Below are 19,534 nucleotides of genomic sequence, written 5' to 3' on the forward strand. Positions count from 1 at the left end.
TGTTTCTGCTGTTGAAGCAGGAGAGCATTTTAAGGGGAGATAACCAAAATGAGGAATGTTCAAAATCTTGACTTCATCCCTTTCTGTTACTATCTACACTTCTTAAACATCCCATTCCTGTGGCATTCAGCTTTCTTTCATGATACACCGTCTTATATATAGCCATTTAAACTTTTTTTGAAAAACATTTCTTAGTTGCAAAAGTCCGCTTCCTACCCAATCACTATATATTTCCTTGAGAGAGACAGGAAGTCTAAAAACATGAAATTCTATCTATAGCAGTCTCTCTGTCTGACTATCATATCTATCTATCCAGGGGTGAAATCAACTTACCTTCGCTACCGGTTCACAAATGTGAGCGCAAGTGCCACCTCCGTGCATCGCAGAACCTTCCGCACATGCACAGAACGTCAAAAACAGGATATGATGACATCCGGGCGGGTGGGCAGAGCCTCCCGCTGCCACCGCTACCAGTTCACCCAAATTGGGTAGAACTGGCTGAATTGCACCACTGTAATCTATCTATCTATCTATCTATCTATCTATCTATCTATCTATCTATCTATCTATCTATCATCTGTCTATCATCTTTCTAATCTTTGCCGTTCTTCCATCTGCTTGCTCTACTTTTTTTTTTTTTGGCATTTATATAAAACTTGCAAAATTTCACTGCAGTTTCCCTGTCAAAGACAACTACTGTATTTTTCAGAGTATAAGATGCACCCTTTTCCCTTTAAAAAGGGTGAAAATCTGGGTGCATCTTATACATTGAATACAGCATTTTTTGCCTCCCGAAACCCCACCTCTTTAACCAAAATGACCTGCATAGCTTTTAGAAGGCTTTCAGAGAGCTCCTGGGGGCTGGGGAGGGCAGAAATGAGCGAAAAACGGGCCGTTTGTTGCTCACTTTTGCCCCGCTGCCCCCAGGAACACTCTATAAGCCTCCTAAAGGCTATGCATGCCCTTTTTTGGGAAAAGAAATTCACCAGTTTTTGCAAAAAAAAAACACTCTTTTGGGGAGGTTTGCAGAGTGCAAAAACTTTTTTAAAAAATTTGCCTCTTCAAAACCTTGGTGCATCTTATGCTCCAGTGCGTCTTATAGTCCGAAAAATACCGAAAATAGGCAGATTCAAAACCCTCTTATATTTACCCTCCCTTCGTTCTGTTGGAAGGAGTTCTAATATTTTTATATGACCTCTTTTTCTGAAGTTATCCTATTCCCACTCCCATTTCTATCACCTTTTTCTTATTCCATGTCCATTTTTCCCCAAGATCCATTATTGATACTGCTAACAATGTCCCACATTCAGACCTCTTCTCTTCACCATCATCATTTTTTTCCAGAATCTTGCAGACTTTCTTTTTTAGAACTCACGTTGGATTTTTCCTCTATTACTGTTTACTGGAGCATTGCATGCAATTATTACTAATTTACGGATTCCTACTTTCATGCTCTTCCACAAACAGCCTAGGTCAGTGGTGGGCAACCTTTTTTTTCAACTGAGCCAAATCTCGCCAAAACCACGATTGAAATTTATTTTGAGAGCCACATTTTAAAAACTGAAAATATATAGGATGGTACACTGTTTTTAGTTTCAATAAACTCTGGCATTTGAAGCACGCAAGTCTTAAAGCTGTCAAGTTACAAGATCCTTCCATCCCTAACCCTTTAGGGAAAAAAACCCAAGGGGTCTTCAAACCTGACAGCTTGAAGACTTGTGGACTTCAACTCCCAGAATTCTGAGAATTGAAGTCCACCAAGGGCATCAATCATATTAGCCCAGGCAGGGATCTGCAAAATTGGCTCTTAAGACTGGTGGACTTCAACTCCCAGAATTCTGAGAATTGAAGTCCACCAGTCTTAAAACAGCCAACTTTGCAGACCTCTGTGTTAGCCCAAAGCCTGGCGCTGGGCGGGCCTTGCTCCCCCATTGGTGGAGCCCCAGGAAGCGAGGAGGGAGAAAAAGAGACGGAGGCCAAGGAGCTTCTCCCCCCCCCCCCGCAAAAATCTTATCAGGGAGCCGGCGGGCAGTAGCAAATTAGCTGATCACGCGGCGTGATCGGCTAATTTGCTACTGCCCGCCCGGCTCCCCGGTTAGATTTTTGCTGGGAGGATGCGGGGGGGAAGCTCCTTAGCCTCCGTTTCTTTTTCTGCCTCCTCGCTTCTCGTCCCCGCCCGACTTCAGGAGGATTGCTTGTTTTGAAGTGCCCGAGAGGAGGGAGGGGAGCGGGCGCCCGGCACACAGAAGAGCCACATTAAAGTATGTAAAGAGCCGCATGTGGCTCGCGAGCCGCGGCTTGCCGACCACTGGCCTAGGTACACCATCATACTTTCTGAATATCTTTCAATCCTTTAATTTGTAAGCCTATACCTTCACTTTCCTGTACGAGTTTCTCATCTCCACAAGATTATGCTACCAACATTCCTATTACATTTTTCCACTTTCTCTTCGTTTTGCAGCTACAGAATGTTCTCTGTTTTTCTTTCATTTCATCTGTGAATTCATCTTCTTGACCAGACGTTCTCAACCTTGGTAGCTGAAAGGTGTGTGGACTTCAACTCCCAGAACTGAAGAGCTGAGGTTCACACATCTTCAAGTTGCCACGGTTGAGAAACACTGCTCTTAAGCATGGCCCCCTCTCACATTCTCATCCTTCCACATGTGTGGTCAGCATTAAATGGGCTTACAGGTAGGGTTCTTCTTTGCCTGTCATGACATTGGTGAACTGAGGCCTTCACATAATGCTTTGTTGTAGGACAGAAAAGATGTACATGATGTTACCATCCTTAACCTACTCATGCCACATTTAATATTCCTTTCTAATGATTAGGGACGCGGTGGCTCAGTGACTAAGATGCTGAGCTTGTCGATCAGAAAGGTCGTCAGTTTGGTGGTTTAAATCCCTAGTGTCGCGTAACGGAGTGAGCTCCCGTTACTTGTCCCAGCTTCTGCCAACCTAGCAGTTCGAAAACATGTAAAAAATGCAAGTAGAAAAATGGTGGGAAGGGAATAGCGTTCTATGTGCCTTCGGCGTTTAGTCATATGGGCCACATGACCATGGAGATATCTTTGGACAGCGCTGGCTCTTTGGCTTTGAAACGGAGATGAGCATCGCCCCCTAGAGTCGGGAACGACTAGCACATATGTGCGAGGGGAGTCTTTACCTTTGCCTCTAATGGTTAGAAAACTACAGATCAGTTCTGGCATGTTTTGGTCAAAGCATAATTAAAGTCTAGTTTTGCCCAAAGCATGCCTGCATATTCTGTGCAAGTTGTCACCTCTAATCTAGGGCTCCCTTTCAAGAAAACATATTGTTGCCCACAGCAAGAAGTTATGTGCAGTGTACTGACACACACTGAGGCTTTATATGATGGCTGAGGAATTCTGGGAGTTGAAGTCCACAAGTCTTAAAGTTATCAAGATTGGAGATCCCGGCTTTATAGCATTGTAAAATTTTACAAAAAGTGGAACCATGAACCCTAAGTAAAAATTACCTTTGGGAAATATAACAAAAAGTATTCGGTAGTTGTTTATTCTTTGACTAAATCCCAAGCCTTTTATATCTTAAACGTAACATTTATCCTCATGTGCCCGTCAGTATGTGCTTGTAATCTCTACCAGATGAGCCTAATTGGTTGGTGTCAATGGGAGGACATAAGTGTGGAATCCATGATGCTACAATAAAGTGCCTTTGTTTATGAGTTTTTGTGCCTTTCTTACTACTGACTTTCCCCATGGATTACCTCTACTGCTTGCAGAGAAGAAATTGATAAGGCAGAGATTGGAATATAAGTGGGCCGAATTCATAAACTTTCCACTATTACCCATTTCTTTTGTTGCTATGTCTATGCCTATCCACTACACAGACTTTTTTTTATATCTATGGCAAAAGATCTTTCAAAATTCATAGAATAACAGGACAGAATCACAGAGTTGGTAGGGACCTTGGAGATCTTCTAGTCCAACCCCCTGCTCAGGCAGGAAGCCCAGTGATGGCAAACGTTTTTGGTGCCAAGTGCCGAAAGCATGTGTGTGCAAAACCCCAAAATGCAATGCGAGCTCCCCCTGTGCATGCACACCACACGCAGGCACGCCGCCTCCCCGCGTCCCATTTTGGCTCCCAGGTTGGCACAGGATGCTTTGCAGGCCCAAAACTGTGTGCAGAGGGGTGCGTGTGCATGTGCAAACCCCCAAAATGCAATGCGAGTACCCTCAGCATGTGCCCTGCCCCCCATGCATGCACATCAGGTTACTGCCGGTTCAGTGCGCACACATGTGCAGTTGCCCATAAATAGGCCTGAACTGATAGGAACCCACCTCTGACATGCATCCCATGCATGCGCCCTACCCCCAAGCATGTGTGGCAGAGACCCAAAGACCAGCTGGCCAGTGGGAGGTGCGCGCATGCGCAGTGGAGCTGGGCTGGGCCGATAGTTGGTGTGCCTGCAGAGAGGACTCTGCATGCCACCTGTGTGCCACAGCCCTATACCATTTCAGACAAGTAGCTGTCAATCTTCCTAAAAGCCTCCAGTGTTGGAGCATTCGCAACTTCTGGAGGAAACTGGAAAGGTTGAAATGGATGTTGAAGGACATGCCCAGCGTAGGAATCCCCAGCTATGGACCTTCTACTGGCTCCTCCCACATCCTGAAGCGGTTGGTGGGTTGGTTATTCAGTTGAAAGCCCAAGAAGATGTAAGCTGGTGGCATTAGAGCTTGGTGTTGGGGTATCACCTTGGCAGTTCCTAAGCACCATGCAGGTCAGAGCTAATGCAATATAGTATATCGACTCTATACCAAGTGCATTCATTCTTACCTCTTTCAGTAGAGGTTAACTGAAATTAAAATGGAAAAGTGCTTTACTTCCAGACTGTTCACAACGCAAATTGAGTAGGACATGAAGTCTTGCTTGCTTTGTCCCAGTTTAAGCTACTACAAAAGGATTGTTAGATGTGATTTGGGGAAGGAAACGGCACTGAAATATTACTTCAAGGGAGAAGAGAAGAGAGAGATTATTAAGCAGCAAAGTCTTATCAGTTGTAATTTAAAATTGCATCACACAAGGGTAAATGCACCCGATGATGGAAGTAAACTTGCAGTAGTTCTAGAAACAAAATATAAGAGCAAACATTATTAAGTGTATTCAATTATAACATAGCTACTGTATGCTGTCTAAATCCAGAGATCCATTAGAGACAAATATTGTACATACACTTAATATGGTTAATTCAGATTTGCCTTCTAGTGATGTATGAATTCAGCCATGGTGGATTTGTTAACCATGCTTTTTTGAACTGGTCAATTTTACTGAAAGGATCCCTGAAGGATTAGAGCAAGGGTGTCCAAACTTGGCAACTTTAAGACTTGTGGACTTCAACTCCCAGAATTCCCCAGCCAGCTGGCTGGGGAATTCTGGGAGTTGAAGTCCACAAGTCTTAAAGTTGCCAAGTTTGGACACCCCTGGATTAGAGCATACACAGTAACCTAATTCAGCTTCTGTTAAATTGCTGTTGAGAGAAGCTCCATTGTAACCTAACATGCCCAACTTCATAGATAAAACTTCTAAGCAAATTGCCAAGCTTAGCCTTGTAAAGTAACTACTTACAAAAAGTAAAAAGTGCCAAGTAACCTTGCTTGTAACTTGAAATGTGTGTCCAGGATTCCCTAACAAAGCTCTGTCTTACGTGCCAGAAAATGTATTTCTTTCCTCTACTAAGGTCCGTTGTTTTCAATGGGCTGAGAAAAATCATGAGGTTTGCGTAACATGAAATAATGTTTCTAACACTATGACGATCTGTGCAAACTGTGTAAGACTATAAGAAGTTTGGCAAAACGTTTTTTTCCCCACGGAGAGACAGTGAGGCTCACGCCTGTTTGTTTTCCCTCTCTCTGCCTGCTCTGTTACGGTGGGAGATAAAAATGCCATCAAGTTTTTTTGCGTTCTGCAGAAAATAAAAACTGATTATCAGTAGCCTCGTGTTCAGAGTTTCATTGGAGTTATCAGATTCTGAGCTGAATTCAAAAACCTTACATATTTACAATGCATGGACTTCAACTCTCAGAATTCCCCAGCCAGCCAAATTAAAGTCGAGAAGTTTGAAAAACACTGTTTTAGATGAAGAAGGCAAAGCATAATATATATATGAAGAACAAAGCAAACCGTGACTGAACCAATAACTAACATTTTTAAAACAGACACCCAGATTCTAAGTTTGTCTACAAACCTATCTCTTAACTCCAATGGATTAAATTCTGTGAGAAATGAAAAATAAGACACTATGGGCAGCCGATGATGAAAATATGTCATCCGTTCTACACCTGCCATAACTGATAAACACTTGCAGAACTGAGCAACTCTGGACAATTATGTAAATTTTAAATAACTGTATATTTTGTCTCTAAACATTCCTCATGAGTCTTAAAATATCTAAATATTTAATTTATATTACAAAGCTATCATAGTTTTATTAGCTCTCAAGGCACCCTACTTTTATGAGAATGTTGAAAATTCAGTTAGAAATCTTCATTTTTTTCAAAGAATGATAGATTCAGGATTCCAGAATTTGACAGTTAACATAATTTTAAATAGTAAGTTTAAAATTGTACTGCAGACAAATGCACATATTATTACAATTATCTTTTACAAATAATATTAGCCCTATTTATCTTTATAAAAGTAATAAGCCGTGACTGGTTGGGGATTCCGGGAATTGAAGTCCATGCATCTTAAGGTTGCCACGGTGGGAAATCCTGACCTACACCAAAGACCATATATTTTCTATATTTAATTGGACCAAAAATGCCCCTTTATGTACCCAAACCAACAAGGAATTCCAAATAAAATATTTCCAAATAAAATATGTGTCTTGCCCAACTTTAAATCTTTGTTTAGTTTTCAATTAATAGTGCTTTGATATATATTGACTTGATCAGTATTCTTTTAGTAGCAACTCAGATTAAGAATGATTTATTATGAGTAGTTCATGCATGAAATACTCTGAGAAATGAACAGGGGACATGAAATTATTTACCTTAAATGTATAACAGGATGGGTTAGACAAAGTTTAGGTCCCTTTTATTATATTTACAGTATAGTGAACTCAGCTATCCTCCAAGGAAAATATTTTAGTATTCAAGAGTTGCAAGAAAATTGATTTGAGAGGCTAGAAGGCACCAGCAGTGATGTTTACTAGGACATCAATGCCTATGGACACCATACTATCTACTTAAGAACAATGCCTTGAAAGTCATCTGGAAAATATATTCAATCAATATCTAAGTACATATAATAGAGCCAGAATGATCCCAGTATTGATCAACCAACGGAAGTTTCTAAACAGATTTCAAATCAAATGTAGAAGTATAAATCAGTGGAGAAAGTCAATTTCTGTAGGAGAAAAGCAGGAAAGTGTCTAATGAACAACAACCAAAAAAAACCAAAACAAACTTGAAGACCTTTTGGACAAAATGCTGCTTTCATCTACTCATCGTATCTTATCTGGGTAGCAAAAATTCAGTTTTGCTATCACTATCACTATTCTTGTTTCTAGAAAAGGTTGTTTGGCAGTTATTGTTATTATTAGAGTGTGGCATTGTTGGAGAAGCCAGGAGACTGCAATGTTATTGCAGAGTAGTAATTTGGTTTGCCAAGGTACCCGCCCTGTTATGGGAAATGCTTGCATGTTTCCCAAGGAGCACCACAGGAGGATAAGCTGACTTCAACCCTAGAGAAAGACGAGTGGCTCTTCCTGCAGCATCACCCAAGGCACCCTCCTTTCCTGGAACTGCCTCGCAAACAGGCATCGCAGCAGGGAAGGTTCAGAGCCATCAGGAATCTGACTACCTGCACAGAGCAACCAGCTCATCTCCCCACTAAGTGGTACCTATCTATCTATTTGCATATAACATGTTCTTGAACTATTAGATGGACAGAAGCTGAGGCAAGTGACAGAAGCTCACCCTGCCATGCAGTGCTAGGGCTCGAACCAGAGATGAGACTTCATTAAACCACTGAACCACCAGGCCTCCTGTTTGGCAGTTAAATTTGAGGGTGGGAGAGGTTAACTTCTTTCACCTTAAAATTCTCCAGAGAATCTCTAGGGAAAGGAAGTAACTATAGAAGGGAAGACAAAGCTGTCAGTTTAAAAATAATGAGGCAATTAATTTCTGGCCTTCTGAGTTCTGGACCTTGGATCTCTGAAAGAGTTCTGATTAAAAGGAAGAGATTTTTTTAAAAAAACGTCTGTTCTCCAAGTAGATTCCAAGGGAGATGATTGCATGCTGTAACTTAGTGATATCTGGGACTTCTCTTTACAAAGGATCCAAATGAAGACACAGAATGGAACGACATATTAAGAGATTTTGGGATTCTGCCTCCAAAAGAGGAGGTTAAGGATGAAATTGAAGAAATGGTTTTACGTTTACAAAAGAAAGCAGAAGGTAAGGGCCCGGCTTTCATTGGTTATTAAAATTAACTTCCTCTCATCTCTCTAGCAAATGAGGCATTTAAAGATGGTATGTAGATAATACAGACTTTCTTCAAAAAGCAAGGGGAAGCTGCTACCTTGGGCCCCACACCTGCTCCCATCTGTTCTCTGCCACATGTCTTTTCACCAACATGATCACCCAAGATAAGCCTTCCATAACTCCCAAAATTAAAATGTCCGCAACATGATTCTTTTTGCTTTCTTTCCTGTTATATTTAGCAATCGTCTGATTTTTGCCGGCCAGATATATAACCAAGAGCTATTGCCCTGGCTCTTACCCCTGCTCTTCTAATGCCCTCCAAAGTCACTACCCTAGAAAATATTGGCAGTTATTCTCTTCCTTATCCCGCTCCTATCAACTTTGCTCTACATATAATAATTTCCCCCCTCAATTTCCACAAAGAATTGCAAGCAATGCTTTTTCCATCTGACATTCACAACAAAACCATATAAGTCAGTGATGGCTAACCTTTTTGTCATTGTGGGCCGAAAGCGTGCGCGCCCACACCCATAATGCGTGTCATAATACGTGTGTGACCCCCCCCATTTGCTCCGCCCCTGCATATACATGCACGATCCCCCCGTGCTCCAGTGGTGGGTTCCGGATCCCATTGCAACCGGTACGCTGCAATGGGGCCCAGCATCCACCATGTGAATGTGTGCAGCACGCACGCAGCATGTGCATACGTACATATCCCACCACTGCCATGCTCCTACCGCCTCTCGCGCATGTGTGTGTGAGCCCCCCCTTGTATCCCATTTTAGGCCTACCAGCCCCCCCTGCAGCCTCCTGGGACCAAAAATGGGCTGTGGGGGCGCCACCACACCCCACGCACTCCCCCCGCCCCTGCACATGCATGTGTAACCCCCCTTGGGCCCCCCCACATACATGCCTCCCATATTCTCCCTGTCCCCTGCACCCAAAAATAAGATGGCCATCGGGAGGTGCAGGTGCATGCGCGGTAGAGCTGAGCTGGGGCGACAGCTCACGTGCCTGCAGAGAGAGCTCTCTCTGCCCCCTGTGGTACATGTGTCATAGTTTCGCCACCACGGCTATAGGTAAAGGAAAGGCAATGTCCCCAATTGGCAAGAGAATCTTTGAAATGGAGAACAGTTGAATCTTACCATACATAGCCTGACATTCTTCCACCACACAACCTTCCAGCCATGAGCCAATTCACCTCAGGACTTCATTGAATTGAATAGCATCTCCACAGTTCACAGAAGAGAGCTGAGATTCAAAGCTGGAAAAATAGTAATTTTCCCCTCAGATGCGATTTCATAAGTTACTTCTGAAATGAGATTTAAAGGAGAAGTCCTTGGCACGACTGTATCCAATTCTCCTTTTGAATCTCAAGAAAAAATATTTTTGTTTGATTTATCCACTTATATTTAAACTCGGCAGTCTTTCATCATCATCTTTTAACGCCCTCCTAATCCCTTGCAGGGTGGAGTCTGGGCAAGTGAATGGAGCTAGGAGAGTGTTTAATGGCCGGATGCTGTCCTTGTCACCAATGCGGAGTTTTGTTCAGAGATATATTCTCATTGTGGCCAGAAATTTTTCTACGTCTATCTGGGATTGAACTCACACCCTGCTGATTGTGAGACGAGAGCTCCACCTCTAGGCCACCGCGCCGTTCTGTTTCCTTCTAGACTTTGGTTAGATTAAAATCACTGTTTCTCTCCATTTCTCTTTTTGTAGTGAAGCCTTATGAAAAAATGAATCTGAAGCAACTGAAAGAGGCAGAAGATGATTTTGATGAGGAAGATTTAAAAGCTGTTGAAATGTACAGGTATGTCAGATTCTAAGGAGCAGGTGTGAAGTCCCCAGTGTGGGGAAATATCTATTTCCCCATCGATAAACAAATCATCATCATCACCTCAACTTTTAAACGTTAGAAATACCTTTAAATCAGGGGTGTCCAAACTTGGCAACTTTAAGACTTGTGGACTTCAACTCCCAGAATTCCCCAGCTAGCTCTGCTGGCTGGGGAATTCTGGGAGTTGAAGTCCACAAGTCTTAAAGTTGCCAAGTTTGGACACCCCTGCTTTAAATACATGGAAGGTTAGTTCTTGGGCTAACAAATATCCAAGCAACTGGCGCCATCTACAGCTCTTACTTTCAAAAATCCATTTTTGCTGAATTCCCATCTAAATAATATTATCTGTTTGTTCAAATTTAGTGAGTACGTACTGTTCTCGTGAGTACTCTTAACCGGAGTACGTCCTCATTCTATACTGCTTGCATCACATCTTTTGAGTTTTCCAAACTGCTGTGATGTTACACAGGGGAAGGTTTATTTATCCTTAGTATAATCCCTCTAATTGGATTTTTTTTTCTTGCATATAATTATGCATACGTCAAATCTGAAAGAAACCCTATAACGGTTCTGTGCTCATGTGGTGTTGCAGCATAAGCTATATTACTTTCCCTTTCATTTTAGAATGTAACTACATGCATTCTTATATATTTTATATCAATGTTTTGTTATTAATATAATAACAAAATGCAGGGAGTTCTAGCATGCAAACTTTCAAAGAGAATTAATCTCCTATACCAGATATGAGTAACTTGCTGGATTGCAGTTTCTTTTTTTCCCCCAAATTGGCCTAAAAGGAGGGCCACGGACACAGGTGGTATTCAGCAGGTTCTGACCAGTTCTGGAGAACCGGTAGCAGAAATTTTGAGTAGTTTGGAGAACCGGTAAATACCACCTCAGGCTGGCCCTGCCCCCATCTATTCTCTGCCTCCCCAGTCCCAGCTGATTGGGAGGAAATGGGGATTTTGCAGTATCCTTCCCCTGCCACGCCCACCAAGCCACACCCACCAAGCCACACCACGCCCAGCAAGCCACGCCCACAGAACCGGTAGTAGAAAAGTTTAAATCCCACCATTGGCCACAGAGTGTCTTCATTAACATCATATTGTCATCAAAATGGGAGGCCCAAATTTTCAATTCATTCTAGAGTACTGTAAGAAAGCTTTAAGGAAAGTAGGGATGCAAATATTTAGGCCATGGGGTTTGCCGTAAAGAAAAACGCACATAACCCTAAGAAAAAAAAATACCCTATTTTATCAGGAGCATTTAAAGAGAGCAATGGATGTTTTAAATACCTGCAAAGTTTAATGAGCAGAAGTCTATGGAGATTCTCAGTCATCCATGTCACGTTTGTCCCAAAGGTGCCTATTCAAAAGGCATCTGAGCTTAGTTTTTCCTTGAAGACATTTCGCTTCTCCTCCAAGAAGCTTCTTCGGTTCTGCTTATCCCAGCTGTTTGTAAGGGCTTGTAAGCCTGGACCGGAAAAGGAATGGATGGGCTACATGTTGTCCAGGCAACAAATTCAGATTTCCCCATCTCTACCCTATATAGTTCAATCACTGCATTTTTGAACTCTTTTGCATTCCCTCCCTTAACAACCTTCATTTCTGAAAATCTCCAAGGAACGGGTGTGATACCGTAACCCTATATTTTCACGGTCTCTCTTCCCACTTTTATTTAACGGTTATGCTATGAAAGTTTTCCCTTCAATTAGGAAACAACGTTTAGCAGAATTAAAAGCTCTACAAAAGAGACAAAGATTTGGAGAACTGAATGAAATTTCTGGGGATCAGTATGTGAAGGAAGTCACAAATGCGCCAAAGGATGTGTGGGTTGTCATCCATCTGTATAATGCAAGGTAAGAGAGTGTGTGTGTGTGTATATGTGTGAGTGTGTATTAGAACATTTATACTGTAAATACAGTAAATCTTTTCACACCCTGATAGTCATTCTGCTACTAGAAAGGCTTGCAGTGATGGGACAAACTCATTCCCTGTTTCCCCATTTTCACTTTCTGTGTATCTCCAAATCTTATCTGGAGAGGTGGATCTAGAGGATCTAGAGAAGGGGTGTCAAACTCGTGGCCTGACGGGTGCTTAGATCTGGCCAGCGGAGCTACCCTGGAAACAGCGAAGGACTGGCCCGCAGCGCCTCTGCCAGCAAAACTGGAGCGGCCCTCCTGAGCTCTGTTTTTGCCGGCAGAGGGTTGCGTTGCGCTGTTGCAGCTGAAAACCATTTTTGCTGGCAAAGCGCTCGGATCAGTGGAAACAGAGCTCCCACAGGGCTGCAGGAGGCCATCACAGCCGAAAACGGGGCTCAGGGGGACTACACCTGCCTCCCAAGCTCCATCTTCACCAGCAGAGGGTTGTAGGAGGCTGTGGCAACTGAAAAGCCCATTTTCGCTGGCACAGCACTCAGGCCACCACAGGCGCCCCCAACCTGAGTGATGTCGAGCTGGCCATGCCCACCCTGGCCCCCGAAGTCAAACACAACCCTGATGCCGCTCTCAATGAAATCCACCCTGACACCCCTGATCTTAGCTTCGTAGAGATGTTTATAAAGGGAAGAGAGTGATGGAAAATCCTGCATTATAGTGTCACTAATGTTGGGTGCCACTTAATTTAAACATCCCAATACAAGTTACCTGAAAGAAAAGTGACACTGAAACTATTTCTAACTGGAGGAAATAGTTTCTGGAGGAAACTATCTCTGTATATACCAGGTTCTTGCGAATCATAAAATATTATCTACAGTTTAGTTGGGCAAAAGAACATTTCTTTAAACATTCTGCTTCTCCATATGCACAGACATTGGTGCATGCATTACAGTGGTGGGTTACAACTGGTACGCCCCAGTACGGGTGTACCGGTGCCTGCCGGGAGCACAGGGTACTGTTCTGGTATGGTGCTCTGGAGGGCCCACCCGCCTGCCCGCCATCCTTACCTGCATTTGAGCTCTTTGGGGCTTCCGTGCATGGAGCGCATGGCGCCTGTGCAACGCTCTGCTGAGCAGCTGGAGCATTGTGGAGGCGTCACAGAGCATTGCAGAAGGTAAGGATGCAGGTGCATGTTGCGCACATTCATGTGGAGGACACCGGGCCCCGTTGCACCGTACCGGTTGCAACAGGATCTGGAACCCACCACTGATCCATTAGGCTTTCGTCACTGAGTGTCAGGTGCAAAGGATCAGGACCATATGCTAAGTTGCAGCCCAAAAGATTTATTCAAGCCTATACACAAGAATCTGGTTAACTAATAGTCAGCACTAAATTGATGATAAGAGTCAAAGGAATTCAAGCGAGGCTGGACTTAGATCATTTGTAGCAAAGTAAGGACTCTAAACTGATGACACATTTAACTCCACCTCCCAATCTGCCTGATCTTCTCCTACAGTAAGCCCTGATTCATATTCAATTTATTATATATGGTGGGAGAACATGAAGCTAAAACATGCTTCTGGATCCTGTTATACCAAGCAGTTTACAGGAGGTGCCTGTGTGTTGCACAGCATGAAGAAGTCATTTAGATTGGCATTCGGCCTGGCATCTATGGAGATCCTTGACTTGTGTGGCTTAGAATTATTTTGAACCAAACTTCCCTTAACATTAGATCATACATCACATGCGCACATGTGCACATGAAGAGAGAGAGAGAGAGATACATACACAGGTATCAGGATGTGTTATAACTGACACAGAAACACATAAATTGCACATAGCCAAGGATGTATAATGGTGTTTAAACACAAACATAGGGCAATTTGTAGAAGATCCTGTTTGTGAGTCTGGATTTTGTTTGAAATAATAAAATGTGATGAGTTTTCGCTTGTATGAGATTAAAGCTTGCCATATCACAACTCAATAAAATACCAGCCTAATGCAACACAATCCATTTTAAATGAAATGTAGTGTATCTGTTGAGAGTTGTGGTGGAGCAGTGGTTAGAATGCATTATTGCAGGCTAACTCTGCCCACAGCCAGCAGTTTGATTCTCACCAGACTCAAGGTTGATTCAGCCTTCCATCCTTCTGAAATGGGTAAAATGAGGACCCAGATTTTTGGGGGCAATAGGCTGACTCTCTAAAACCACTTAGAGAGGGCTGTCAAACACTATGAAGCGGTATATAAGTCTAAGTGCTATTGCTAATACTAAAAGGAAAAAGACAGCTGGAAAAAAAAGACAGATATTTATAAACTACAGATGTGGATTTATAAGCAATTCACTAATTCAGTGTTTTCAGATTCATCAAAAGAAAGATTATTATAATACGGTATATTTCTGTTGGAGATTAATAATCAAATTCTTCCTCCTCTTCCTCCTTTAGTATTCCAATGTGTGCATTGGTTAACAGACACCTGAGTCTATTAGCCGTAAAATTTCCAGAAACCAAGTTTGTGAAAGCCGTTGCCAAGAGCTGTATTGAAAAATATCATGATAATTGCTTGCCTACAATATTTGTCTATAAGGATGGTAAAATTGAAGGCAAGTTAATTGGAGTCATGGAGTTTGGTGGAACAGCACTTATGGTAGAAGGTAATATAGACATATATATATATATTTAAATAAATCAGTGAATTAGAGGATTATACAAAGAGAGCCAATGTGATATAGTGGTTAAACTGAAACTTGGGTTCAAGTCAGTGGTGGCTTCTGGGTCCGTTCCAAACGTCCACTTGGGCATGCGCAGTGCGCACATGGACATGTGTGGCGACATCCACATGGACATGCGCAGTGCGCACATGCGTCTTAGCACCTCCACGAGCCTCTGCGATGCTCCAGCTGCTCAACGGAGTGCCATGCAGGTACTGTATGCGGAAGTGCCGAAGTCTTAAAAAGAGCTTGGGCAGGTGGGTGGGCCCTCCAGAGCACCGTACTGGAACGGGATCCAGTGCTACGGGCAGGCTCTGGTATGCCCATACCAGGGGTACCGCCTGCAACCCACCACTGGTTCAAGTTCATTCATAGTCTTAGAAGCTCACTGAGTGATTTGGGGTCAGCCAATCTCTCCGTCAGTTTCACTTACCAAACAGGATTGCTGTTATGGTGGGAAATGTAAAAAGAAATATCCATGTAAGTTACTTTGAATTCCTGGAGGACCAGTGGAATATAAACAGTGAGAATCTGTACAAGTAGTCCTTGATTTATGTCCATAATTAAGCCCAAAATTTCTATTGTTAAGTGAGACATTTGTTCAGCGAATCTTGCATCCTTTTGCAACTTTGCTTGCAACCGTTGTTGAATGAATCGCTACAAGTATTAATTTAGTAACCTGGTTGTTAAGTGAACCTGGCTTCCCCACCGACTTTGCTTGTCAGAATTTTACAAAAGGGGATCACGTGACCCTGGGGACACTGCACCCGTCATAAATATGAGTCAATTACTAAGCGTCTGAATGTTGATTATGGGGATGCTGCGACGGCCGTCAGTGTGAAAAATGGTCATAAATCCCTTTTTTCAGTGCCAACTGAAAAAACTTCGAACCGTCACTGAACGAACTGTTCTTAAGTTGAGGCCTACCTGTAGTAGCCAAGGTGCTGAACCAGGAGATTGCGAATTTGAGACCTCCCTTGCGCATGAGAGTTGGCTGGGTGACTTTAGGCCAGTCACACACACTCAGCCCAACTAACTCACCAAATTGCTGTTGTGGAAAATAAGAGGCAGGAAAATTAGGTATGTTTGCATGCTGTGTAATATACCATATTTTTCGGAGTATAAGACGCACTGGAGAATAAGACGCACCGAGGTTTTGAAGAGGCAATTTTTTTAAAAAAAGTTTTTGCACTCTGCAAACCTCCCAAAAATGGCCCGTTTCCCCCTCCCCCCCAAAAAGCCATGAATAGCCTTTAGAGGGCTTGCAAAATGCTCCTGGGGGGGGGGCTGGGGGAGGGCAAAAACAAGCAAAAAGCAGTCCATTTTTCACAAAAACGGGCCCGGATACCCTTTAGGAAACTTACAGAGTGCTCCTGGGAGCTGGGGGCCGTTTTTTGCTCATTTCTGCACTCCCCAGCCCCCAGAGCTCTCTAAAAGCTTCCTAATGTATGACCATTTTGGTGAAGGGGGCGGGGTTTTGGCAGGCCAAAAATGCTGCATTCAGTGTATAAGACGCACCCAGATTTTCAGCCTCTTTTTTGAGGGGAAAAGGTGCGTCTTATACTCCGAAAAATACGGTATATAAAAAAGTGGGATAATAACTCTAACAAACACAAGGTTCAATTTAAGCTTTTAGTCCTACCTGACAACCTTATGCATTCCATACTAGGTTCCATCAGATGTGAGAAATGATACCTCAGTGATGGCGAACCTTTTCGGCATCAAGTGCCCAAACCAGAACGTGAATGCATGCATATGCATGTGCGCACACTGGAGCCCCTGAAACCCAAATACCAGCTAGCCCATGTGCATGCATGCACCAGCCAGCTGGTCTTCAGGTTTCCGGCACATGCATGCAAGGCCAGCTGGTCTTCCCGTACGCTGGACACTGGAAATCCGAAGACTAGCTGGCCAGTGGATGTATGCCTGTTTTTTGGGTGGTTTGGGCCATTTTTCAGGTTGTTTTGGGGGCCGTTTTTCGGGGCTCCAGTGCCGACGAAGACCAAGTGGCTGGGAAACCAGAAGAGCAGCTGGCGACGGCATGCATGCCCACAGAGAGGGCTCTGTGTGCCACCTCGGGCATGCATACTACAGGCTCGCCATCACAGTCTGTGATAATGTGTGTGTAACCCAGTGGTGGGTTACGGATCCCGGTGCGACCGGTACAGTGCAACAGGGCCCGGCGTCCACCACATGAACGTGCGCAGTGCATGCATGTGTCCTACCCTCCAGTGATGCCTCCACGACACTCCAGCTGCTTGGCGGAGTGTTGCGCAGGCACCGTACGTGCTTGCGCATGTCGCGGAAGTGCCAAAGAGTTCAAATACAGGTAAGGACGCCGGGCGGGCAGATGGGCCCTCCGGTGCACCATACTGGAACGGTACCAGGTGCCCCGGGCAGGCACTGGTACGCACGTACCGGGGCGTACCCCCTGCAACCCACCACTGGTGTAACCAGTGATAAAAGGTTATACACGTTAATATTACCATAGTTTCTCTTTCTGTTTCTCTGAATAGCTTTTGTTGTTTCAGATCTTGAATGGAAGTTGGCAGAATTTGGTGCTGTAAAAACGGATTTAGAAGAAAACCCCAGGAAAGGCATTAGGGACATGATGATGTCCTCACTTAGAAAGGCTTCTATAGATGATAACTAGAGTATGAAGAGACAAATGCTACTATAAATATATGTGGTCAAATTAGTTTGCAATTGTATCATCTGATGTACTGTCAACACTCAAATATTATAAATGCTTTTTGCTCCCATCCATCTACCCTCATTCTACTCTTGGATGAACAAATATTCTTACGTTTGCCGGCTGGATTTTACTCTAGTAAGATTGTTTAGCACTGTAGCCTGTTTGTCAACAACGGCATTTCAAAGTCGTGAAAAATACAGGCAATCTCTCGTTTTAAAGTCTTGATGTCGTGCTTTCTCCAAGATCTTTTTTTTTTAAATGAAATGCTCACTGTAATTTGTTAAATATCTTGATACAGGTATATAGAAATATCAAATATCAATGATAAAATCAGAGGGGTGGGATGGGATGGGAGGACCAGCCATCCCAAACAGGCCGTGTGGAGATTCCTGGGAGGGATGGGATGGCCAGCCAGGGGTGGGATTTACGGGGTTCACCGAATGGGCAGATCCTTAGCTAGAGGATCGCTCTCCCCGAGCCTCCGTGCGGGCCCTGTACTTACCTGGCATCCCAAACGGGCCGCGTGGAGATTCCTGGGAGGGGTAGGATGGGGTGGGAGGGCCAGCCAGGGGTGGGATTTATGGGTTCATCGAATGGCAGATCCTTAGCTAGAGGATCGCTCTCCCCGAGCCTTTGCGCGGGCCCTGTACTTACCTGCCATCCCAAATGGGCCACGTGGAGATTCCTGGGAGGGGTGGGATGGGATGGGAGGGCCAGCCAGGGGTGGGATTTATGGGTTCATCGAATGGCAGATCCTTAGCTAGAGGATCACCCTCCCCGAGCCTTTGCGCGGGCCCTGTACTTACCTGCCATCCCAAATGGGCCACGTGGAGATTCCTGGGAGGGGTGGGATGGGATGGGAGGGCCAGCCAGGGGTGGGATTTACTGGTTCACCGAATGGCAGATCCTTAGCTGGAGGATCGCTCTCCCCAAGCCTCCGTGCAGGCCCTGTACTTACCTGGCATCCCAAACGGGCCGCGTGGAGATTCCTGGGAGGGGTGGGATGGGATGGGATGGGAGGGCCAGCCAGGGGTGTTATTTACGGGTTCGCCAAATGGCAGATCCTTAGCTAGAGGATCGCCCGAACCTGTGCGAATCCGCAGCTGCCCACCCCTGACCATAGACCACTGTAGAGGCCCCAAAGATTGCGTGGGCCACTGCACTCTGTAGCAAATGAAGCTTCTGCATGATTTTCAAGCGTAGCCCCATGTAGCCCCATTATCTGAAATGCTAAAATAGGATTTCGAAGGAATATGTTTCTGGACTAGACCCTTTACCCATTGCACTGAAGAACTAATGGTTAAATACGAAGTTCAATAAAGGGATTTCTCCATTATTATTATTTTTTGCAGTGTATATCCTGTGTGGTGAAACTATGTGATTTCTTTGTACTGGTAATCCTCAACTTAGAATAGTTCATTTAGTGCAGGGGTGTCCAAACTTGGGAACTTTAAGACTTGTGGACTTCAACTCCCAGAATTCCCCAGCCAGCATGCTGGGGAATTCTGGGAGTTGAAGTCCACAAGTCTTAAAGTTCCCAAGTTTGGACACCCCTGATTTAGTGACCGTTCAAAGTTACAGCGGCACTTTAAAAAGTAACTTAGGACCGTTTTTCACACTTAACAACCATCGCAGCATCCCCATGGTCAAGTGATCCAAATTCAGATGCTTGGCAATTGGTTCATATTTATGACGGTTGCAGTGTCCCAGGGTCATGTGATCACCGACAAGGAAAGTCAGCGGGGAAGCCAGATTCAGGTAAGAGCTTTGTTCCTAGTTTAACAACTGCGGTGATTCAGTTAACAACTGTGACAAGAATGGGGCAAAACTCACATAACAAATGTCTCGCTTAACAACAGAAATTTGGGGCTCAATTCTGGTCATAAGTCGAGGACTACCTGTACCAGACCAAATATCTTTCATTCATTCTCAAGTCCTGCTAATT

At 44.0% G+C, this 19,534-nt stretch overlaps 1 protein-coding gene across 1 annotated transcript; it reads left to right on the plus strand.

Moving 5' to 3' along the window:
- Nucleotides 1-4,593: 4,593 nt before the first annotated feature.
- PDCL2 (phosducin like 2) lies at nucleotides 4,594-17,547 on the plus strand (the record flags this gene model as incomplete). Its single annotated transcript, XM_081960292.1, has 6 exons — nucleotides 4,594-4,659; nucleotides 8,318-8,438; nucleotides 10,188-10,278; nucleotides 12,020-12,163; nucleotides 14,629-14,837; nucleotides 17,426-17,547. The coding sequence occupies 6 exons, from the start codon at nucleotides 4,594-4,596 to the stop codon at nucleotides 17,545-17,547; spliced, it is 753 nt and encodes a 250-aa protein (XP_081816418.1).
- Between the last annotated feature and the right edge of the window lie 1,987 nt (nucleotides 17,548-19,534).

This window comes from Natrix helvetica, assembly GCF_964273705.1.
Source record: "Natrix helvetica genome assembly, chromosome: 7".
Lineage (NCBI taxonomy): Eukaryota > Metazoa > Chordata > Lepidosauria > Squamata > Natricidae > Natrix > Natrix helvetica.